The sequence below is a fragment of the Spermophilus citellus genome (genome assembly GCF_964194105.1).
Source record: "Spermophilus citellus genome assembly, chromosome: 6".
In the NCBI taxonomy this organism is placed as follows: domain Eukaryota; kingdom Metazoa; phylum Chordata; class Mammalia; order Rodentia; family Sciuridae; genus Spermophilus; species Spermophilus citellus.
In genome coordinates this window covers 75,514,936-75,541,139 of record NC_138187.1, presented here as the reverse complement: position 1 = coordinate 75,541,139, position 26,204 = coordinate 75,514,936, and the positions used below count along the sequence as shown (strand labels likewise).

Here is a 26,204-nt window from a genome sequence, read left to right as displayed (position 1 = left end):
CTTAAAAAAACATATATATAGGCATAAAGATAATGTATATTGGATATCTTCTATGTAAATTATCCATCAAGATTGTCCTATAGGTGAGCATAACATCGGCAAACTCCACTACCAGCACAGAACTTCCAATTAATTAATTTGAGCACAGCAGTGTTTACTAGGCATCTTAGGAAAACATTTTACATTAGGGGCCACAACAAATAGAAAGGTCATCCATTAATAAGGAATTATTATCTATGAAACTGGAATAAAGTTGTTTAAAAACAAAATAAGATGTTTTAGAAATTAAAAGTGACAGTAGGAAGCAAAATTTAAAAGAAAGTTAAGGGGATCTTTAACAAAAAAGCCAAAGAGAAAATTAGAATTGCACAGGAAGTTCAAATTCCACAGATTAGGAGTTAAGAGAGAATAGGTAAAAGAAAATAATTCCAGAATTAACAGTCTGATTTTTCAAATTGAAAGCATCTAGTGTAGTGATTAAAAGATATACACTAAAATTTATAAATTTCATAATATTTATGGGACAAAGAGAAAACTAAAAGTTTCCAGAAGAAAAACAGGACAGGAATTGAAGTGCTTTGTATTTCTTAGGAACAACAATGGAAACCAGAAGTTAATGGAGCAAAGGCTTTCACAATTCTGAAGGAAAGCTATTCTCGTCAGAAAGCCCTGACCATTTAAGTCAACAGTTAAATGGGAAGGTTGATTACATACATTTTTAGGGCTGGGGTTGTGGCTCAGTGGTAGAGTGCTCTCTTAGTATGTGCGAAGTGCTAAGTTCAATACTCAGCACCACATAAAAATAAATAGAATAAAAGTACTGTGTCCAACTACAACTAAAAAAAATAGACATATTTTTAAAAAGATTTTTTTTGACATTTTGGGTATACAGTTTCATGAGTTTTTACCAATTCATAGAATTCTTCACCCACCAGTGCATTCATGACACAGAATTATCTCATGACTCCAACGTTCCCTTATGCTGCCCCTCTGTAGAGAATCCTTCCTCCTGTTCCACTCTGGCAACCATAAAACTAGTAACTGTCTCCATATGGTTTTGACTTTTCCAGAATATCATATAAATAGAAACATATATTTAACTTTTCAAGTTGAGCTTCTTTACCTAACAGATTTGAGATTCATCTTCATTATTGTAAGTCTGCTTGATTTTTAAAATTTTTGTGCTTTGATGAAAATTTGAGCATTAAAAAGCACAACTAAGCCTGGGATTGTAGCTCAGCGGTACAGTATGTACCTAGTGTTGTGAGGTTTAAGTCCTAGCACCACAAGAACAAGAAAAACAAAAACCCAATAATAAACCCATAAATTTAAAAAATAATTTATTATTTCAGAATGCATTCACAAGTGAAATCAGGCTAGAAGTAGGAAGAACCAGTGCTCAATGATTACTTTAAAATTCCTATTTACTTGGGGATTGGTGTGGAATGTAAAGGGAATTTTCAGCTGTAATGCATGTAATAGGACTCCTTTATTTTAAACACCTGCATAGTGCAAAGATAGTCATTACTTTCATCCATATTTATGGAGTACCAATTATGTGTCGATCATTGTTCTAGGTGCTGTTATGGAACTTACATTCTTACAGAAGAGGCAGAGAATGGAGAGAAGCAAACAGATACCTGATGTTGGGTCATGATAAGTGCCTCTGGAAATGCAGAATAGTGAGGATGAAGATGGGAATGCTGTGAAAGGTTTAATTAAATGTTCAGAGATGATCTTTCAGGTAAGGGGACATTTGTTGGAGACCTGAGGGAGGGAGTGACCTGGTATATTATTATGGGATGGGGATTCCTAACAGAAATAAGAGTGAGTACCTAAAGTATTAGGCACTTGATTATTACAGCTGTTTGAGACCTGAGCACTGCTGATGACCAGAGCTCTAGTTATATGCCTTGAAAGAGCTCTGCAAACTTATGGGGAAGCAGCTGCCCTGTGATGGTGACATCCTGGGGAAACAGACATGACACTGCTCAGCTAGGCTTCTATTGACCTGCTTATGTGGTTATCTGCATATGCTACATGAGACAGGCCACTATCTGAGTTCTTAACAGTCATGATTTGGGCATTGTCTGCCAAGCAGCAGACCTTGAAGATCTAAATAGCAAAATTCATAGGAACAATTCATTTTAGAGCAGTGAGTCTCAATTCTCATAGTATGTCAGAATCACTATATATACTTCTACAGTTAGAAATCTCACAACCTGCCCCCAGAGATTTGATATTAAATAGACAAAAGTGGCAAAAGGCCCCTTGAGTTTTCTTAACATGATTCAGGTGATTCTGATAGGTATCCAAACCTGTTTTGAAGATGTTTACTTACACCAGAAAAAAGTGATACAATGTTTCCCAGGATTATTGATTTCCAATAAGGTTTACTCAAGATTCTGGCACTGGTATACAGTATCTTTATAGCAATTCAGTACACATTCCTAACACTTCAGTACTGATAGCTGACATTTTAAAAGTCACTGGTGGAGAAAACAATTTGTCCCAAATGGTAGCTTTCCTTTTTGTTCATGATTTTGTTAATTTACCTTTCATTGTCCTACAAGGTGAATCTGGAGATTATTTTGTTGGCATGACACCGTTGGCTAGGGGCTATTCTATTGTACACAACAAAAAGAGGATGATTTATCATGTCTTTTTTGACCTGACACACAAAACACTAATAACTGGAAGAGTGATTCCAACAATTCTCCAGAGCTGTTAAATTAACTAGGTTTATTAACAAATTAAATTAACTAGGTTTCAGAACAGAAAAAGAATTCCCAAATACCTAGAACCTTTATTTTCTCTCTTGTGGGCCTAAAGGAATAATCCATTTTTTCCCTTTTACAATATAATGGATACACATATAGCTGGCACCTTCTGATGATTTTCTACTGTTGTCTTGCCTTGCCAAAAACATTATATCTTTTGAAATTATACCTATGGACTTTTGTTACTTCCTTTGTGGATCTTTAATTGGTAGTGAACTCCAGCTCTATGACTCAAGATGGCCCAAGGCAGGTCCATTAGTAAAGCCATATGGAAGTTACTTCTGGTGAGAATCAGTAGATGATCCAACATTCAGATATTTTGTTTCCTAAATGAAATCAATCTGAATGATACCATAGAACATGGTTCTGAGATACGCATCCTGACTGGAATTCACCTTCCAATCCAAATCATAGTAAGGGTTACTTAGAAGTGGTAAGTCAATAAATTCCATTCCATTTTAGGAGAGGGCAGTGAGTTAACATATTCATGACAGTACAGTTTCTATTTTAGGTGTGCATGTTCATGTAGACAATTCCAAATTGTGAAAAATGACAGAACTGAGAATAAAGAAACAATTGGGCAGATTAGATGTATGCCTTTTAAACTTGGCCAGTGCCTGACAGTCCCAGGCCAAACCAAAAGCCATTTCCTGGCACTTACTAAATGGAACAATAAACATCTAATTAGTATTGATGTAGGTAGAAAAGAATATATATATTTTTGTATTTAGAGGAAAACTAGTTTCAATTCCTTTTAGATCTTTGCTTGACGCTTATTAATATCTGTCCAGCCATAAAAATTTCCCTCCCTACTCTTGCCTTTCCTGTCAAAAACCAATATAAGGGCTGAGGATGTAGCTTAAGCACTTTCCTAGCATTGTGAAGCCCTGGCTTTAATCCCTAGCACACCCCTGCCTTAAAGGTCAATGTAAATTAGAATGATAGGAGGAATAAGTATGATCTAGAAAATATTAAGAAATTTATTAGAACACTAAAAACTGTCTGTTGTACTTATATTATTAGGATCAGAGAAATGAGTGTGGCAAAGAGGCAGCAAATTTATCTTAGTTAGAATGGAGAAATATGTACTAGTCCAGCATGTTCCCAAGTCCCCTATAATCTATTCTTAAATTTTGGACTCCTATCATGTCTTTGATATTTCAGGAGCTGATTTAAACTTTACTATGCTACCCATTGATTCAAGGCTGTCTAAGTCAACTTCATGAAATTAAAGCCCTTGTCTGCTTTGACACCTCACAATTCTTGGTACATGGAATATACTCAATAAAGACTTGCTTAGGCTGCAGAGGCATCACAATACCTGATCTCAAATTGTACTACAAAGCTGTAGTAACAAATAGCATGATATTGGCATAAAACTAGATGAGGATCAATGACTAGAATGTGCAGAGAAATCCACAGGGACACAGTCATCTGATCCCTAACAAAGCTGTCAAAAACATACCTTGGAGAAAAGATCACCTTTTAGACAAACAGTGCTGGAGGAACTGATTTCCCTATGAACAAGAATGAAATTAGATTCCATTCTTTTCACCCTGCATAATAACTCAAAGTGGATCAAAGACCTGGGAATTCCACCAGAAACAGTATAACTGCTAGAAGAAAACATAGGGTCAACATTCCAACATATTGGCACAGGTAGTGACTTCCTTAATAAGCTTAAGAATAAAAACCAGAAATAAGTGCAATGGCATCAAATGAAAAATCTTCTGCACAGGAAAGGAAAAGAACATGAAGAGAACCTACACATTATAGCAATTCAGTACACATTCCTACAGAATGGGAGAAAATCTTTGAAAGCTTTTCCAAGGGAGGATTAATATCCAGAATATGTAATGAGCTCAACACCAAAAGGCAAATAACTCAATCAAAAATAGACAAAAGAATAAACAGTCACTTCTCAAAAGAAAAAATGCAAATAACTGACAAACATGAAAACATGTTCAACAGCCCTAGCAATGAGGGAAATGCAAATCAAAATTATACTGATATTTCATATCACTCCAATTAGAATGGCAATGATCAAGAACACAAATAACAACAATTGCTGGTGAGGATGTGGGGGTAAAGATACACTTATATATTGTTGGAGGGGCTGCAAATTAGTGCAACCACTCTGGAAAGCAGTATGGGGATTCCTCAAAAGGCTAGGAATAGAATTCGTGTATGACCCTGCTGTCCCACTATTGGTGTATGTATAACCCAAAACACTAAAGTCAGCATACTGTAGTGATATATGCATATCAATGTTTATAGCAGCTCAATTCATAACAGTCAAGTTGTAGAACCAAGCCTAGATATCCATAAACAGACTAATGGACAAAGCAAATATGAAACACATACCCCACACCTGGAGTTTTACTCAGTCATAAAGAAGAATGAAATTATGTGATTTGCTAGTAAAAGGAAGGAACTGGGGAATATCGTGCTGTAAGTGAAATAACCCAGACTAAAAGTCGAGGTTGAATTTTGTATGTGTAAAGTAGGGAAGGGGTAGCAAAAACAAAAAGAGCTCCCCAAATAGGAAGGAGACTCAATATTGAGTATAGGAAGGGAGGAGGAGAGTATATAGGGAAGTCCTAGGGAATGAAATTCCCAAATTATGCTATGTCCATGTAAAAACATGCTACAATGAGTTTATATATAAGACGAGATCAAGTGGATCAGGGAGAGAAGAGGGAGGAAAAAGGAAGGTATTAGGGAATGAGATTGAACAAATTATGTATAATTATAAAGCATCAATTTTAAAAAATACACAACATTGGCTTTATTGAAGGGAAGGGGAGGGGAGGGAAGGGGAGGAAAGGTAATGGATTGAGTCCAAGCTTACTGGTGTGCCATACTAGATACAGCTTCTTGCTTTGTTACTAATCATTCCCTGCATAGGTCCTTGAAGACCTCTAGGTGGCTTACTTCACATACAGTACATCATACCCTGCTACCTGCACACTCTACTAGACATGCCCTTCTCCTCTTCCTCCTGGTTCAACTGGTAAGATCGTAGGTCCATTTAAAACCCCATACTATCTGGGGACATCACTAAATCTGTATTAATTGCTCCTATGCTACCTATACCTTGTGCTACACATACTGATGTGCCCCTTCATCAGTGTACTGTTTTACTGCTAGACGTTTCAACTTATGGTATTCATATGAGTCCTTCATAAAGACAGTAGCTTCAACATTTCTGCATTTCTTTAGCACAGAGTACACAGCAGACATTGAATCAGCATTAATTCATTCACTGTTCATGTCAAGTAGCATTTTAGGTACCACAGTTCACAAAACTTTAAGAACCCTTATCCTCCTGGAGTTTTTTCTAGTCAGAGAAGGCTGATAACAATATATAGGTAAAATACATAAACAGAGAAGGTAAAGACTGTGTGTGTACATATGCACATGTTACCAAGGAGAATATTTGAGGAAAAAGTGTTCCTATCAGAGGGAACTACAAAGTGCATATACACTGATGTGGACATGGATCTGAGCTGTCTGGGGACGTAGCAGTGAGGAAGTGAGTGGCTGAAGCAGAATGAGCAAGCGGGAGTGTAGTGAAAGATGAAAATAAAGGGTGTGTGCAGGGTTAGATCCCAGAGGTCATACAGGCCACAGAAAGGACTTTGGTTTTCAATCCGAGTGAAAAGTCACGAATGGAAGAATGGTGAGCTCCAGCCCACAGTTAACAGGGACATTCTGGCTGCTGAACTGAGGGCAGACTTTAAGGGAGCATTTAAAAAAAAACAAAAAAGCACAGACAAATCTAGGGAAAATACGATAGTGTTCAGACCAAAAGGCTAATAGAGAGTAGAAGAGGTATGAGAAGTAGTTAGAGATGGATGTATTTTGAGGATAAAGACAACAGCCTTTGGATGGAGGATATAAAAAAGAACAGTTGAGGATAATTCAGTGATGTGGGGCTGAAGGGTTTGGGGAATGAAAGATGAAGAAGTTATTAAATCAGATTAGGAAGACGGGGAGGTTTGGGGGGTTTGGAGGTTGAGTTTGAGAATTCCAGTAGACATCTTAGTGGTGATGCTGAATAGGCAGTTTGGTATTTGTGCCTGGAATTCAGAGAAATATCAGCAAAGAATGAAATGATCTTTAAAAGGAGTGAATGTATTTGGAAGAGAGAAAAGTCCAAAGGGGTTAGCCCTGGGCTCTCCAAGATGTCTAGCTGATGAGGAAGAATCGACAAAGGAGTAGCTAGGGCAATAGAAGGAAAACCAGAAATGTGGTTCCAGAAACCAAGCAAACTATTTCAAAGAGGACAAAATGGTCCACCATGTCATCTGTTGCTTGTGGTTAAGTAACATAAGGGGTAAGAATTCACCTCTAGATTTAGCAGTGTGCAGATCACTCTTGATCTTGACTAGTTCTTGTGACAGCATAACTGGAATAGATGTGAGAGAAAAAAGGAGAGCAAGTACAATATACACAAGTCTTTAAATAAGTCTTGCTATAAAGATATGAAGAAAAATGAGACAGTTTGAGGGGAATATGAAGTCAAATATGAGGAGAAAATGCATTTTTTTTATGTGTATGGAGTTTCCGTTGGAACAGCAAATACTGATGCAGAGATGGGGAAGGAGTGATAGTTTTTTATCTAGATAGTTTGAATGGGATCTAATGCTCAAGTGATTGTGAGGTGGGTTAGCCATTGCTAGAATGTATCTTAACACTAAGCAGAACATTCTGGTAGATTTGCAAGCTGGGATAGGTGTGATGAGACCTACTGGATGTTCTCCTCTATTTGCCCCCATTTTCTCAGTGATTTAGGATGCAAGTTCATAAAAGGAGATTGACATGAGAAAGTTTAAGAAGAGATGCTGAAAAGTCTTTGGGAAGAATAGGAAAGTGAATTGAAAGGAATATTTATTTATGATGTCTGGGCAGTGATATGAGAGCTGGTTGATCGTAAACTGAAGGCCATGACCAAGTTCAGCTTATAAATGTAAGTACAGGAACTAGATTTTCCAGGATTGCAGATGTAGAAAAGAAACATGACAAATATTTATTGATTCTGATTCAACTTTGCACAAAACTTATTTCTGTCATCATATAGATATTAGTGGGCAGTTTACCCTTGAGATCATATGCCTGTCCCACCACTGTTTGGTTATCATGAAATCAAAAATCCACAAAGGCCAATATTCTGAAATACTCACCGCCCTTCAAATCTGTGTTTTAAAAAATCAAACAATGCTTTTTGCATCATATCTGTGACCTGTGAGAAAGCAATAAATTATGATAAAATATTACTACTTTGATAAAACAATTTTTACAGCCATATCAATGTTTATAGCAGCACAATTCACAATAGCTACATTATGGAACCAACCTAGATGCTCTTCAGTAGATGAATGGACAGGAAAACTTTGGTGTGTGTGTGTGTATACACACACACACACACACACACACTGGAACATTACTCAGCATTAAAAGAGAATAAAATCATGGCATTTGCAGGTAAATAGATGAAGTTGGAGAACATAATGCTAAGTAAAGCAAGCCGATCCTCCAAAACCAAAGGCTGAATGTTTTCTTTGATATGAGCATGCTGACTCATAATGGTGATGGCTGGGCAGCATGGGAGGAATGGAGGAACTTTAGATAGTGTGGAGCGGACATGGGGGTAGGAATAATGGTGGGATGAGTTACACATCATTCCCCTTAGTACATGTATGAAGACACAAATGGTATGAAAATACTTTGTGTACAGTCAGTAACTTGAAAAATTGTGCTCTACAGGTGTAATATGAAATGAATTGCATTCTGCCATCATGTAACCAATTAGAATAAATAAATAAATTAAGAAAAATAAAATACGAAAAAGGAAAAAATGAAAAGAACTCTTAAAATTACCTTAACTTTGTATTTGGAAAAAGAAGCATGTGAGGTTACGATATTTTTCTGTTTCTAAGTTCCAATGCAAAGACAATTCAAAAGAGTTCCCCAAACTTATCCTGATGCTTTAGTGACAATAAATTAGACTGCAAATGGTTTCAGTTACTCTCCATTTAATATGATTTCCTGGACTGAGGAAACTCTAGCTAGCAGAAATATCCTAAGCAACAACCACGAGAACACACCAAACAACATATACCACAACTTGAAAAAAAAAAACACGCTTTGCTGCTCTGGGCTCTTTAAGTTCAAACTCCATAGTTTAAAGTGGGAGGTAGAATCACAAAGCAGTTTAACATGAGAAGGTCAAGTGTGCTACCGAGGCAAAGGCTGCTACTCACCTCATAACCCTTCAGAGAGGGGCCCACTAGGACCACTGGCCGCATGGAAGGTACAACATCATAAGGAGGAGTGTGCTCTGTCTGCAGAGAGAGGACATGCATTTAGATGTTTCACAGACAGGGGAAACGTAGGATTTTGCATCTAATAAAATAACTTTGCTGAACTCTAATATGAGGCACTGGTTTTCCAGACATTTAAATTTTTTTCTACTTGCCTCTTTTCTAAATAAACCCAATCAAAGGTTGGTGGGTTTATTTTCCTGAATTTCACGTTACTGAATAGTGCAGAGATTTTCTTGCTCATCTCAAGAAATGCTATTATCATAATAGTTCCAAAAGCATAAAGTGCCACTTTTGAACAAAAAACTAGTTGTAGAACAAACAGAAACATGCCTCATGCAGAATAGGTGCCATAGGCTTGACTGGAAGTTAATATTGCTTTTCAAATGCATTTGAGTTTTTTGAAGAATTGAGATGATCATGGTTAATTACGGAAAAAAGAAAGATTCTATTTTCTTTGTATCTTAGATGTTTGTCTTACCTGCATAAAGCCTAATTTCAAAACATTGTGAATCTCATTACCAAATACTTGAAAATTCTGTTTTATTGTGAGCATTTAAGTTGGCATGAATGTATATTCCAGTAAACAGTAATTATGAGCACTGTTCCCAGGTTAATAATTAATGCTTTTGGATTTTTAGTTTTTATATGTTGGCATTTAAAAACATAAATGTAAGATTTGTGTCTCAGAAGATGATTAATGTGTAATAACATTCGACAGTGCTTCAGTGCCCTCCAAAGATTAATTATCAACTTGCATATCTAATATACTTCTCAAATGTAGTTTAGTTAGTGTTTCTATTACATAACTAATTCATGTTTTTCTGCAGGAATTTGTTTCTTTTCTGGAAGTGCAGGGGAGGAGATAAATTTTGTTGTAATTTCTAAAACTATCAACATTTTTCAGCTTTCTTCAAATACAGTTTTTTCAAAATAATTATATATTACCTAATTTGATTACATTAAGACTGATTTGTTTGATAGTATTTGTATATTGTATTATTTTAATAACAGAAAATATTAAATTGATCCATAAATAATCTTTTTAATAAAAAAGAAATGCAGGAGAGCAATAAATATGGCCTTAGACACTGGGAAAGTTAATATTAATTTTTTCTCTATATAACTCTTTTTTGGTTAAGGAGTACCCTTCTCCACTAAGTATATATATTCATGAAAATATATATACTTAAAGAATTACATGTACCAAAAGAACAATGCTTTTTAAGTATTTTAAGAATTTGTTAAACTAATGTGCAAATGTAATTTTTGTATCAGCCTGTCATTGAAAAACATTTTATTGTTGCTTAAAATTGCTTATTATAAAGTTTCTCACTTTGTTTGAATTTAAGTTGCTTGTGGGAATGATTTAAAAAGCATTTCAAATTCAATAGTTTCTGTCTGAGATTTCACCAATATTTGTAGACAGCATGATCAAGGGGAAGAAAAATATTACTGTGACTGTGCTGTCACATTTTACTGATTAAAATTTTACCTAGCTCTTAAAATTAATTTTAATAGACACAATTAAGGTAGGATACATTTTTGAACAGAAAAATAAGAGACAAACATAATACAGTGACAGCACAAATGCCACACAAGCACCACTCTAAAAGCAACCTAAAACACAGAAAACAGTCTTATTGTTGAATCTCAGGCTTTTTTTTTTTTTCCTGAGCTCTATGTTGAAAGTTACCACAGATTTGATAACATAAGAAGAATGAATACCAGTGCCGAAGGCATCATAAGCATATTTACTAAATTATTATGTTATACCACCTGGGATATTACTGAAAATGTTTAGAAGCCAAGTCCTTATAACTATGCAGTATAAGAACACCTTTCCCACCATCATAATTAGGAATATAAATTGCATGCATTTTTAATAACAGCTACCAAGAAATTTTATTTCCAAGTCTTTAAGTCTAAAGTGGCACAGTGTTTAATAGCTCTTTCGTTCCTCCAATCTGTGACTGCCAACTAGCAAAGGGTTCCCATGCTGGTAATCAATTGGCTTCTTAATAAGGTAGCTACAGAAATTACCTTATTTGATGGAATATTGGTACTTTGTTCCCTATTGATAAAAAGTATGTCTTTTTTGTGGGGGAAGGGTGCCAGGGATTGAACTCAGGGGCACTCAACCACTGAGCTACATCCCTAGTCCTATTTTGTATTTTATTAGAGATAGGGTCTCACTGAGTTGCTTAGCACCTTGCTAAATTGCTGAAGTTGGCTTTGAACTCGGAATTCTCCTGCCTCCGCCTCCCGAGCTGCTGGGATTACAGGCATGTGTCACTGCACCCAGCCAAGAATACGTCTATTTTATCTTCCCTTTCCTACTTATCCTATTTTGTTTGAATCATTTAGTGAAAAATTTGTGATAAGCTCTTTTTAAAGTTGTGAAATTTAAGGGTAAGCAAACTTCAAACACTATCTTGACCAGCATCATGGTTTAAGTGGCTGTTCTTGTCCTGTGATGTCCAGAGTGGTTTACCAATGATGGTTTTCTAAGTTCCTAACCTGTGGACACTGCTGGTCACTTGGCTGCAAGATTTAGCTGTGATCAGAAGATAGGACCAGAAAGATAGGCCCACTGGAGTGGATGAATATTAAGTTGGGGCTTTCTGTATTAACACAAAAATCCAGGTGTTTTAAGTTTTTCCTTAAGTTCTGAGGTCTTCCCTTCTTAAGGTATCCTAAATTTATTTAAAAAAAAAAAACAACTAAGTGTAGGGTTCAGTATATGACACAATAAGTTAATTAACCTAGAGTTCCTCTACAGAGTAAAATACTTGTTTGCAGAGGAAAAGATTTTAGTATTGAGAAACTATGGGGCAGAGAGTATTCCCATGTTTGTGCTAGGTTGGTGACATTAGGAAATATGAGTCTAAAAGACAGCAGGGTAGCTTCTGGAAAGTGGCTTATAAATGAAGGGGAAAAAATGGAAATTTGGGGGTATGTGTTCCTTTAAAAAATAATACTTGAAGCTACAAAACATGCTGAAAGGAATCAGGCTATCTGGTATAAAGAGAGCTCAGGAATTCCCTGGAATTTCCAGTCAGGGGACAAGCAGCATCAGTGCGTAGCATCTTGGTTGGCCAATGGCAAAGGCTCTATGCATGGCCACCAGCCCCATTGTCCAACAGGTGAGATGCTGAAATCTGACTGATGGAGAAGGCAAGAACATTGGGAGAGTATTTATATATGACAATAGGAAAAACTCACAGTAAACCGCCAAAACAAGCCTGCAGTTTTCCACTGGTCTTGTTCATCTGCAGATTTTGCACCTAGTGGATTAGAAGTTTAAATACTGACTAAATTAAAAATTGAATCATCTTTTTTTAGTACAAGCTATGTATCTGGATATCATAAATCAGTATCTAATAACTGCTTTAATATGCTTGATTATCAGTTAAATTTCTGGAAAAAAGAAACAAAGACAGACAGAATAAGCATGCACAATTGAGGTGCATTAGATGGAGTTGTCAGTGTTGGACATCCTTTGAATGCTGAAACAAATTCCCTTGGTGGTAGATATTATTCCATCAAAAAGGATAAGTACTGTAATGGTATTTTAACAGGTCACTGAATTTAGCCGGTTTGAAATGCATGGACTCAATTAGCTGTTGATAGGTTCTTTTCTTAGGACAGAAATTATTGTATTTAATAAAACTGTGGGAATTAATGCTAATGATGCCAGTGGCAGGATAAACACAGCTTATGTCAATGTAAACTTACCGATTTCTGCTTCTGCTTAGCTACAGCAGCGTGGAAAAGAAACAAAGAATAACAGAGCATGCATGTTATTGGCTTGTCAAAGGACACAGACAGTCAACAGGACTAGAAATGTGACGCAGTGCAGTTGAGCAGGTGGACAACGGGAGCTGGGAAGTTCATGTTACCTTCTTAAAGAAGGGCATTCTTTTCTCTTTGGAGTGGGGTGACGTTACACTGTTTGCACTGGGCTTAGGGGAGCGGTGGTTTGCTGGAATATCATTTTCTTCTGCATCTAAGCCAGTAGCATCTATGTCTATAGCTATATACAGACAAACAATTCAAAAATCATCAGGTGGACAGGAGAGGAAAAACAGGTTATAAAGAAAATAAAATGAAACCAAATAAACTAACCACTGTAAAAGAGCTATCATAAATAAGTGTTCAACACAGTACACAAAGAAAGTAAAATTTAAAGGTATATCACATTAAGAATGCAATGTAATCAAATCTGATAAAACTGAAAGATACCCTTATATCTGTTTGCTTGAGCAAATCTATTCCATGTTAGATCTCTTGAATATTTTGAGAAATGTTTTTAATTTATAGCTTCAGATATAATGTTGCTATTCTCCACATAGACTATATAAAACTACAGTACAGAACATTCTGCTTCACTTTGTACAGTGTCTTAACCCAGCTTTTAGATAATAGGCAACTATATTGAAAACTTAACAGGATTTGCCTCATATTTCTAATTTTGTGGAAAATAGGGGCCATGTGAAAAGATTTACTACAATTGCAACAGGCATTTGAGGAAAAGAGAATAGAAAATCCTCAATCCAAACAGCACAGAGAGGGATTCAGGATAGACAGGATTAAAATGAATGGCAAGTGCACACTCAGAAAGGCCTGATCAAAGACTAATTGGAAAACACTGGATCTGATGATATCCCAATGAAATCAGTCTAATAAAAACAATAAGGCTTGTGGTGACTTATGAAGCCACTGGTTATAACCCATTAGGCAGAATGGAGGGCACAAAGACCTAAGATAATAGGTCACTGTTCTTTTCCACTGTACAGTGAAGGTTTGGGATTGTTGCTTGACATCCTTCCATTTGAAATCGTTCAACATAAAAATACTACTCTTAAAAAGTAGCAAATGGGAAAAAGATGCATAATCTCAGAGTTTATAAAAATGTTTCCACACGTAATTATGATACAATTCTTTCAACTATGGAAGCACTTAAAAATAAGAGGGTCGACGTTGATATAAGATTTAAAAGCTGAACTTAGAGTTTATGCTCTCAGTAATAACTCGGCAGGGCAGGACTCAGAACCTAGTTCTCCCATTGCAGTGAGTCCATTCTTGTCCCTATACCATGCTGCCCTCCAGTTCAGTCCTTCTCAATCTGGGTACACACTTTCAATTCCTTTTGCTTCTTCAAGGGGGTCATGTCTTTGGTATCAGGATTCAGGAGGGTATCACAGAGTTGAGCTCACTAGAAAATTATTTTATGGTTGAGATTAGATCAGGGAGATGAAGAGAAAATTTACTTACCATGTGGGAAAACACCATATCATACATGTTAGCCCTCTAACAAAAACCACAGTACTTTCAGATTGAAGGAATGATTTACCATTTGGAACAACAGATTGCTTGGTGTTGCAACACATATACATTCCTGTGACATACAAGCTGAATTGATGCTCACAATAGTCTCTTTTAACCTTCCAAAGAAGGGGAGATCATCTTATAGGCATGTTATTTTTCAGTTTTGTGGTTATTATGGATTTTAGATCATTCAGCCATTTGGAAATTAGGATCTCATTTAATTTTTCTGTTTCATTTGATAAGGTCAAAAACCTGTGATGGAGTGAATACCTGGCACTGTTTGTACAGTGTTACAAATACCAGTTTGGGCTTGCATAATAGATCAGGTACCGTCTTCTATCAAGGGAAAGTAGTAATAAACTAAATTAATTCCACATATTTACCTAGTAAATATGTCTTTCTTTTTACTGTCTATGCATATGGAGTAACTAAAAGGTTCAGTGTGTGGTGTGCCAAGAAATTATAAAATGTGCCCAGGGCTTTGAATCTACCCTGGCTTTTATAGCACACTATGGTTAACCCTTTGCTCATATAGGTATGTTTCATTATGGGGCTTATTGAATGATTATCATGGGAAAAGTCTGAAAAATAGAAAGTCTTGAGGAATAATTTTTCTTGAATCCTAAAAAGGAAGACTATTGTTAGTACTTTTCTGGACTAAGGAGAGGATCTGGGCCATTATTTCATTGTTCCTGTAACAGGTCTTAACCAATATTAAATACATTTCCTTTCTGGCCATAGATTTCCACATACTCTTTCTTTTTTTCCACCTTTTATTTGGCTTAGTAAGGCTCCAATCAAGGGACAGTTCCCTCTGAATGCCTTTCTGAAACTAAGGGTGCCCAATTGGAGGTGAATGTTGATAGTACTCTGGGATGGCAAAGTTCATGAACTGAATTTTATGCTTTGCCCACTAAACCCTGTCTGCTGTGATCATCAGATGAATTTGTTTTAAAAGGAAGAGTGGAAATGCATAAATGTTGTGATGTGCTCAGATATTTGGCTACCCACATACATATCCTGAGTGAGGACTACAATTTATCTTTATTTCAACACAGGGGCCCCATATCCCAAAGAGACAACTTTCCAACTTACTGGTTCTGAATTTAGTTAACTTAAGTCTAAAAGCATTTGGGTTTTCTTTATAACACTGATAATTCAAGAATATGTGGTCACTTTCAGAACACATCAAAAATAGAATCTTTTTTTCACAGTTCTGTATAGTATGTTGGATTCACATGGTTCTCCTTTTACTAAGAGATGTTACTGCTTTTTAAATTCAGAACTGTATTTCCATACCTTGGCAAACATTAATATTTAGTTGGAAAAAATACTTTGAAAATAGCTTTTTCAGTCCTCCTTAGTAGCATTTATGTTTATATATGTGCATACATGTATATGCGTGTATGTATGTAATTATGTACAGAGCCTTGGGAACATTTTTTGAAAGGTATATTTTGTTTTATCTCAGAACTTGGGTCAAGGTGAGCAGAGCTCAAGGGTGGTGTGTCTACACACATGCAGGTGTGTGGCGTACTACCCCATTATGCAAATGTGAAGTAGAAAGTTTTCCTTTCCACACCCTTGAGAACATCCATGCACATTTACTTCAGTCAGATGCTAATATTCCTTGGTCTAGCAATGATTGAGGAGAATTATAGATAGGGCCTCTGAGAAACAAAAAGATGAAATTATAGGCCAATCCACACTTGATAATTGGGGTAGTTGTTCCTGGATCCTCTCTCTCAAATTTTGTGAAGGTTTACCTTAGATCTATCGAGCTATTGATGTAAAAATTACCACAAAAAAGATATGCTTATTATTCATTTCACAGTTGATCACATCTCCAGGCCAGTCGGTCAAATGTTTTATTCTCTTGGTATTCAGAGAAGTTATTCCAAAGTCCTGTGTCTGTATAAAACTTTGGTGAAGTTTAAAGTTATCTTTATTTTATTATATTCTTCATGGAACTTATTTTTAGTAATGATAAACATATGACTATAAAATGAAATTTTATTTTACATATACACTAACTTATTCTCCAAAATGCACGCACTGGTTTTCATTATATGGCTAGAATGATTAGATGGCTACAGTCTGGTTAGAGGAAATGAAAGAACTGTACTGGCCGACAAAAGAGGGGCTTTATCACAATGTGATGTAGCATTTTTTCCATCTTAAGAGCCTAGTAGCAGTCCTCAGGAATCCTGGAGATATTCTTTTACATATATAGGAAATGTATGAGTCTATGTAGGAATCTGTACAGCTTCACACATTTGAGTGGAGCAGGATTAGGTTCCTTTCTTCTGTGCATTCAGGGAAGACCTTCTTCCTAATGCTCAAGGGAAGATACAAGCCTCACATAATAGCTACAGTAGTTTAATCTTCCCTTCAACCACACTGTTACTTCATTTTGAGCATCTTAGAATTGCTGCAAGTTATAAGTTCATTGCTTTTGAAATCAATATGCATCCTAATTTCTCATTGTGTTCAGATTTTGCTCACTTAAAAAGAAATCTGTAGTTTTTGCTAAATCTCTAGTTTCTAAAAGCTGTCCACATTCAGGAACTTGGTATGATTATTAATAGAAGAATCGTGTTCTTAAGACACTGTAGTCAGAGTGCCGACAGTTTCTTACTTTTCTATAGATGCATAATTCTCTTTATGATTTTTTTCTCATTTCCAGCTTCTTGGAAATCACACACAAGATCATTTTGCTATAACACTCTGGCAGCCAATCCTTATAATCCTACTGACCCCCAGTTATGTCGTATAAAATCCAAGGCACTGATTATGAGCTTTCATGCTAAAACAGTGAGTGTTCTATTGATATAGAAATGTAAGCTCTACTCAAAATGCTAGAGTTGCCACATAAAACAAAATACACTTAAATTTGATTTCCAGATAAAAACATTTTTTTAGTTTAAGTAGGATCCATAAATTTTCAGTGTTAAGTATTTCCCATGAAATACATACTTAGACTAAAGATTATTTTTGTTTACTTGAAATTTTCAGCTTTAAATGCTGTCCTTTATTTTGTTTAGCACTTATAAGAATAAATCCATTGCTTTGGAAAAAATAAGTAGTGTTACTCTGCCTACAAGAGTTTTTGTTGATAGTTCTGTGCATTGTCTATGTCTTCCACAGAGCCTGTCTAGTGTTTCTTCTGAGAAGCTGATCACTCCATCTTCACTTAATTGTCCATTCCTCACTCTATTCTAAAGTTTGAATGCTATGTTCTCTTTTTATTTAATTCTGAAGCCCTACAACTCACACTATACTGTGATAGTTGGCGGGCATTCACTTCTTTATTGCTATGGTCATCTATAGTAACTCAGAGTAAATTGACACACTTTTTTTTTCACCCGAAGCCAGAAAAAGTTCTCCAAATTCTTGCTAACTCCACAAGTTAGTTTTTTATTTAGTTAGTTTTGATTTCTGATATATCTTAGCATTTGTAGGATTGACAGAGTGATTCAGTGTATGTGAATTCATGAAACTAGATCAGACTGGGGGAAGCATGAAATGCAGTATATACTGTTCAGCACTTATCACCTACTTACCAGATGATGGAGGTGTAGATTTTCTGGAACTAGGAACAATGTCACCCAAACTGGATGAAGAATTTCCTCCTGATTTGCTGAAGTAAAGCAAAAACTCATATTAAATCTGATACTTATTTCAGATTCTAAAACATTCATACAGTTTAATAGACATGCTACTTGATTGTATTTTTATTGAACTTTAAAATGTATTTTCTTTTTTCTTTTTCTTTACAAGAATGTGAACAGTAATTTCCTGGTGGAGACTCTGGAGTACTTGAAATGATTATGTGATGGTCTCTGTTCACATTTTCAAATCCGAGATTTAATTTTAAAAAGCCTTCAGAGAATAGAAGCAAACTAGGATAATTTCTGCAGGCTTCAGGTTCTCTAGCCAGATCAGAAGTGACTAAACAACAGAGACTTCTTCTGCTTTTTTTTTTTTTTAATTTGGAGGCCTTCTGAGTTAGTGAATACAAAGAATATTAACGCTAACACCCAAGTTGAATGTTTTCTTCTTGTTTAGTTCCAGCTCCTTTGTCTTAGCTTCATTATTTTTACTATACTAAGATTCAAAATGCTCAAGCCTTCATGGGCAACCTATAAAAGTAAAACAAAGCAATTTTAAAGCTTGCTAACCTTTCACATGAAGAAATGTGAAACAGAGTACTTTATGATTTAATCAGCAATTAGTACCCAGAATATTTCATAAGCATAGTTAATATGGAGAATTAAACTGGGTTAATTTAGGAATGATCTGAAGAGCATATCCTTGAAAACCACCAAATTCTAAAATTTGATAGAAGATACATTTCTGCATCTTAGAACCTTTGGAGCTAATATTAAAACAATAGCATTGGCCGCATGGTGGCTCATGTCTATAATCCCAGTGGCTCGGAGCTGAGGCAGGAGGATCACAAGTTCAAAGTCAGCCTCAGCAAAATCAAGGTGCTGAGCAACTCAGTGAGACCTCATCTCTAAATAAAATGCAAAATAGGGCTGGGGACCTGGCTCAGTGGTTGAGTGCTCCCGAGTTCAATCCCCAGTACCAAATAAAAAAGCATTTATGGTTTTCATCAGTGTACAAGAACGGAAATAACATATTACTCAAATTCACAAATGAAGATGGCAATCAGCATCTTTTTCTTTAAATATTTTTAGTTGTTGATGGGCATAGTACCTTTATTTTATTTATTTATTTTTTTATGTGGTGCTAAGGATTGAACCCAGTGTCTCAAATGTACAAGGCAAGCACTCTACAGCTGAGCTACAACCTCAGCCTGACAAGAAATACCTTAAAAGAGGACACAGAATTTGGGCAAAATGATCCCATTGCTTAATGTTTATTATGCATGAGCAAGAATCTAGTTGAAAGAATTCGTCACAGTGTCTGTGAATCAAAGGGCAATATTCACTATATTAATGTTATATTGAATATTAATATGAAATCTCAACAACAGTAAATAATAAAAATCTGAATCATTGCTGTTATTCCAGCATTTTCATATATAAAACAAACATGACATATCAAAAACCTATTAAGTAACTACCAGGGGGGCTCTACATCTATTTTAAGGTTTTTAAGAGATACTCCTTTATATTTAATAAGTAACCAGGCAGTATGTAAAATTAGTAAGAAGTAGTATTTATAGAGGCAGTTTCTGGCAGTTATGTAACGACACCTATTACCAGAACCAAAACATTTTCTTCCAGAAGTTTATTGTATTTTCTTTTTCTAAAACACTAAGTATAATTTCAGTTTAAGTGTGGGTTTATTTTACATTCTTTTTGCAGTTTAATAGTCAAAATATTATTTTAGCTGTGTAGTATTTTGACAGATAATCCTCAGTTAAAATGTCTAGGATGCAAATTTGCCCTTTACTTTTTTGGGGGGACGTGGGGAGGGGTACCGGGAATTGAACTCAGGGGCACTCAACCGCTGAACCACATCCCCAGCCCTATTTTGTATTTTATTTAGAGACAGGGTCTCACTGAGTTACTTAGCACCTCGCTTTTGCTGAAACTGGCTTTGAACTCATGATCCTCTTGCCTTAGTCTCCTAAGCCACTGGGATTATAGTTATGTGCCACAGCACCCAGCCAGTCCTTAACTTTTACTTGTATAAAAAATGCCGAATTTGTAAACCACATCCAAGTGTAATCACCTTTTCTGTCCATTTTGATAGTTTACTGAAATTTTGAAACACTGCTCCAGACTCTGTCTTAATTTTTTTTTTTTTTAATGTTAGGAGACAAATGAAAAAACCTACAAAGGCAGGAAGTGTTTTTATCCACTTAGGCAAGTTTGTGTTTAGAGATGGGGCTGAATCCCGAGAACTAAAGGAAAGATTATACTTCTATCTGAAAAGTTAACCCTGGAATTAATTATAAGATGCTATGAACTTGACAGTTGTAAATGCTACTTAATGAGGATGGCTATTCCAAACTGACACATTCCATTTCATTTGTTGATACTTGGGTAAAAAAATCCTTGCTGACATTTAAAATGTTATCATTGACAAAGGAATTTGCATCATCATATGAACAAACAAGACATAAAGCATAGAGAAACAGAAACCAAGCTGTCCAGATTAAACTAAAGTCTTGCCTGTAGCCCATCCTTCATGTGGGGAGAAGTTTGTCATGTATGTCCTTGGACTTGTCTGCATAGGTTTCAGTTTAAAATTCACCACCTGTCTGGGCAGCCCCCTAGTGAGTTGTCCAGTGAAGGGTAAATAACCTCAAGCCTGCTAGGAAGGATTATTCAGCCCCAGCCGATTACATAACTCACATAATTGCTATCTGCAAAGGCAGTTTTAACTTGTTTCATACCTAGTATCTCTTTAAATACTTAAAAGTGGATAGAACTGAAAAATGAGTTTCTTAGGTGAAAATGAAACTAACAGATGACAAGAACTGCTATTTGCCAATCATGTCTGAGACTGTCATCTCTAAAACATCTCCCTGCCATGCCAGGCAGCTAAAGACACTTGGATTAGTCACCACAGCTGCTCTGTGCCAGAGTATTTTCAGCAAATGATTAGGACTTCAGATTTCCTCTGCACTGAAGCTGGAATTTAATACTGTATGACCTTAGCTATTTTCATTAATGATCATATTTAACTTTAGTTCTCTACCAAATGGGATGAAGTTTTTAAAATGCAGTATTTATGCTATCAATAGACCATTTCACCAGGCTACTTTCAAATAATAAGACTGTAGAATACAAACAGTATATATATGATGTTATACTCTGAACTTTTGCACAAACTCTTGACATTTTTCTCATACCTGGAGTAGAATTTCCCTTGCTTGGCTCTCTGCTCATGCTGTAGCCTCATGTTTTCTAGTTTAACTGGGCTTGGAATGAATCCGATTTCACAGCCTTCTTTAACCAGTCGCCCTATCCACCAGTCATTATTAAATTTCTAAACACAAAATCAGAAGTGTTAAAATCAGAAGTTCAAATCTTTGAATCCTTTTTCTTCCACATTAACCATTTTCAATGGAGAGAGAATGTGACAATTACAATGAACTATGCCTTAAATATCATAACTCAAGAAGCCCTTAGGTTCATGGGTTTAATGCGTTTGGTGTGTGCAGCAGTCCATTAAAGGCTTTACGCTTTCTTCTTTTGCTAGGTGCTGCCTTTACGATGGGGTAGAATTCTGTCACAGTTGCTGTTGTCACCATGAGTAGGACAGGCTTTCTAGGTTCAGAGATTAATAGCTCTTCCTAGTAAAAGACCATCAGGAACTAGGAAGAATTAGAGATTTTTCCCTTAAATAATCAGATTAACTAGAAGAATTAAGAGTGAGATAAATACCGGAATCTATCTGAAATATTTTGTGTTTGTAAAACTGCACAAAGGTAAATTTTGCTAACAGAATTCACACATGATTTTTCTTTATGTAGATGCTGATACTTTATCTCCTATAGGTAGAATATTTATCTTTAGTCTGTATAATTTAATTTCATTTTCCTCAACTGAATAAGTCTATTCTGGAACACTTCAAAAAAGAATATTCATTGTTTTCTTTTTCTTTCCATGGTAGAAAGAGATTCTCCTCTGAGCACTATCCATCAAGAGGAGACCTTATGTTACTCTAATTTCTTGTTATAGTGAGGTTCAAGGCACACTACTACTTCTGAAAACTTTTTCTGTCTTTTCTATATAACCAATATTTTATATCTCTTTTATGTTACTGAAATGATAGTCTTTTAATTGGCACTTATTACCTCTTTATAATGTTTAGTGCATTGATAAGTTAAATTTACATATGTAAAGTGTTACACTATGACATATGTAAAATGCTCCAATTGTAAATCCCTCCAGATCCAAGAAAAATATCATGTGCACACACACAATATTATGTAGGGGGACTTTCTGTCACTTAATATAATGTCCCACATAGCAGGCATTTCATACATGTTGAGTCTAAACAAAATTCAAACATAAGGGTGAATTGTTCCAATTTGCACATTATATTGTTATTAACTGACAGGTAGAGACATATGGCATAGAGGAAAATAATTTTCCTAATATCTCTTTCTTGCCTCACTGGCTCCAACTTCTGCCATTCTCCCTTTCACTGCAGAAATTTAGCACTCAAGGGGGAAAAAGGGCACGCGTAATCTGAGTTTAGACATTGTCAGCAGAGAAGAAGAGTCGTGAATTCTGGAAATTATTAAACCTTCCCCTGATGGCTAAACTTCAGACATCAGAAAAATCTACACATAGTCAAGGTTAAACCTTAAAAGAAAAAGTAGAGGTTAAGCGTAAAAAAGGATCATCTACTGTAACAATTCCTGATATCTGGGCCACAGAGCCCAAGGGAGCCCTGAAGTTATTGCCAGAAGCCCTTGATTCCTTTCCACTTTAAAAATGTACATTTATATCAGAAAAACTTGAGGGTCATTGATTCAGTGTATATTATACAACTGCAGCTGTATACTCGGGCTATTTCACAATAATAAGAAATGAAAAATGATGTTTCAAGGTGAAAAATAAAACTGATAGAAATTAAAATTATTTTCCTTACTTCCTTAACATGCAGAAAGTCTTTTGCTTCAAACGAAATGGCCATGCCTGGCACTGGAACATCATCTTCATGGGCTGCACTATAGCTGACATTTGTCCGAACTGCAAATGCAACGGGTTTTGTCTAAGGAAGAAAAGGAAAAAAAAATTAAGGAAAAACAATCGCTCCCTTCCAATCTCCCCCATCAAATAAAAAACACAATGAAAAACTGTTGCAATCATTTTCTTCCCCTTTTGTTCTTTATCACATTACAACTTGTTTGTATCCCCAATGCATGAAATAGTTCTCAGCTATATACCACCCATTTTTGAACTAGAAAAAGGCCATTGTTCTCTTTGAAAGCACTACAAGTAATAAAGGTGAAGATGATCTGAAATGAGTGTTTACAGAATAACAACTTATAGTAATTGGACATCAGGAATCACAAACAGGAATACAAATGCCCAGTTCATTAGTTTGGGAACTGGAAAAGACAGAGTTTGCCTCCCTACCCCTACTTTAAAACATCTAATATAATTAGTAAAGACATGATTTCTAAAGACAAAATATTTTGACAAAGGATCAGAGAATATATGTAACAACTTTAACACTATTATTCATGGCTACAGGGAAGTTTGAAAGTGGTGACCTTTCATTCTCTTTTCCTCCTTGAGTTCACTCAGCCACTAAAGATAACATTAATTAAGTCATCCTTCATTATTTGATGTCTTGAGAATTCTCAGATAAGCAAGTACTGCTGATAGAGGGCAAATGCTTATCCTCAAGATGAACAAAGTAAGCAAGCTCAGAAAGGATGAAAAAGGGGTATTGTTCTAACTGGTATCTGTATTTCACATTGTGGACAAGTGGATGTTTTCTGAACAGTTTTGCCCTACTCAACCAGTGCCCATCTGGACCTGCCAGGAAGGACAAGGGAGAGTAAAGTAGAGATCTGTCTTATTTCTGAAAAATCCACAGTTAATCTGTGCTGTTACTGTCTGGGTTGGGGACTAAGCTAAGAGTCCTACTCAGGTCCACTCACAGTTTGCATAGTAGGAAAAGAGGCCCACACTCTGGATATAGGCACAGTAGACACAAAGTGAACTGAAATATCTGACAAGCCAATTTTTGGTATCCATTACGAATTTTAATGATACAAGGGCTACTGCTCCTTAAGTCGAAATTTAAAATACATGCCTATATATGTGTGTATATTTTTTTAATTTGTAAAAATAAGTATCACCCATAGTTCTACCACTGAAAATCTTTTTTAATTTTTTTTAGTTGTAAATGGATCTTTTATTTAATTTATTTATTTATTTATTTATGGTGCTAAGGATTGAACCCAGGGCCTCACACATGTCAGGCAAGTACTCTACCACTGAGCCACAAACTCCAGCCCCCTGAAAATCCTTGATAGCATGATGCTACTTCCATTTTTTTCTTGGAATTTTCCTAAATATGTAAATTTTATTCCAAGAACAATAATCATAATATATTTCATTTTTATCTAGTTTTTAATTTGACATTTTTCATGTGACTTATTTTGCTATATACCAAAATAAATATATAAGTAAATGTTTCCCCACATTTATTCCTCCTCTTCTAAGGCCCAGCACAAATCACTTCCTTGTACCATCACTATCTTTAGACTGAAATAATTAGCACCTCATAGAAATTAGTGGATCTAACTGATTTTTGTGGCATAAACATTTTGAGGTCAGTAGCCATTTATATTCTCTCTCATCTTTCTCTCCCCACTCGCACCCCCTATCCCTAAAAAGGAAAGCAATGTCCCCAGAGCAAGAACAGAAGTCAAGAAACCTTGGCCCAACAGAGGCTTCCTGGGGACACAGAACAGAGGGAATTATGGCAATAGATTGACAACTATGGGTCACTAATGAGGTGTTCTAGATCTTGAGGGAAGCAAAGCTCCTGCAGACCCCAAGACCAAAAGTAACGATGAGCTCTGAAATCTGTGATAAAACTGTCCTTCCCCCCACCCTCTATTCCAAGGTCTTCCAGGTTTTCTGGATGGCTAGAGGAAGAGGAAAGAAAGAAGAAAGGAATGAGGCAGAGGTATAAAAAGAAACACTCTTGAGGAGGGAATGAGACAGCCCTCCAGCCCCATTACAATAACTAATGGCTTGTTAACTATTATGAGTATGTGCCTTTTGCTAATCTCTCACTTGCTTACTCTAAAACCATGTAATCAGCCTCAAAAGTCAGGTGCATCAGTAAAGCCAGGAAATCCTCATTGTGACTCTCATGACAAAGAACAATGGTGGAGGAGTCACCAAAATAGCAAATTCCCAGGACTCTTAACCTGTTGCTCACGTGATTTGTTTCCTTCCCCCACCCTACATATGTGTTGTCCTCACAGCTGCAGCCACTCATTCTTATCCCAAGGCAAAGAAGATTCTACTGAGAGAGATGTAACATTTGGCTGATTGCGCTCCTCCAAGGTTAATGTGTGTGCACAGTGCCCACAAAGAAAACACCTTGGAAGATGTGCTCAAAGTCAATTAAAATTCCTAGATTCTAGTATATCCCTATGTCCCTTCCATGGGAATAAAAACTAGCTACCTTCTTTGTTTGTAGGTCAGTTTGATACTCTCAGTCAATGCTGTATCTCCTGCTCAAGAAAGATGAAAGAGGGCTGGGGTTGTAGCTCAGCAGTAGAGTGCTCACCTAGCATGTGTGAGGCCCTGGGTTCGATACTCAGCACCACATAATAATAAATAAATAAAGGTATGATGTCCAACTACAACTAAAAAGAGTAAATTTTTTTTTTTTTTAAAAGAAAGATGAAAGAACTACCAGTAAAGGGTCTTGTTCCTCAAAAAGCTAAACACCAAAAAAAGAAAGAAAGAAAGCCCAATCAATAAATGGGCCAAGGAACTGGACAGACACTTCTTAGAAGAGGATATACAATCAATCAACAAATATATTAAAAAAAATGTTCAACACATCTCTAAAAATTAGAGAAATGCCAATCAAAACTATCCTAAGATTTCATCTCCAGTCAGAATGGCAGCTATTAAGAACACAACAATAACTGTTGGTGAGGATGTGGGAGAAAAGGCACACTCATACATTGCTGGTGGGACTGCAAACTGGTGTAGCCAATATGGAAAGCAGTATGGAGATTCCTTGGAAAGCTGGGAATGCAACCACCTTTTGACCCAGCTATTCCACTCCTTGG

At 36.0% G+C, this 26,204-nt stretch overlaps 1 protein-coding gene across 8 annotated transcripts in view; it reads right to left on the bottom strand.

The window, feature by feature from the left end:
• The window catches only part of CACNB2 (calcium voltage-gated channel auxiliary subunit beta 2), a 362,803-nt gene that overhangs the window by 8,820 nt on the left and 327,779 nt on the right, over positions 1-26,204 (bottom strand). For 4 of the 8 annotated variants that reach the window (XM_081298774.1, XM_081298767.1, XM_081298769.1 and 1 more), the window contains 6 exons: positions 23,021-23,143; positions 21,270-21,406; positions 18,001-18,077; positions 13,009-13,142; positions 9,047-9,127; positions 7,967-8,025 (listed from right to left, as the gene is read on the bottom strand). In XM_081298774.1, coding sequence (XP_081154900.1) covers positions 7,967-8,025; positions 9,047-9,127; positions 13,009-13,142; positions 18,001-18,077; positions 21,270-21,406; positions 23,021-23,143 — 611 coding nt within the window. Of the gene's footprint in view, positions 1-7,966; positions 8,026-9,046; positions 9,128-12,331; positions 12,394-12,844; positions 12,980-13,008; positions 13,143-18,000; positions 18,078-21,269; positions 21,407-23,020; positions 23,144-26,204 lie in introns of those variants that run through there. The other 4 variants (XM_081298768.1, XM_081298770.1, XM_081298772.1 and 1 more) reach the window with 3 other exon arrangements.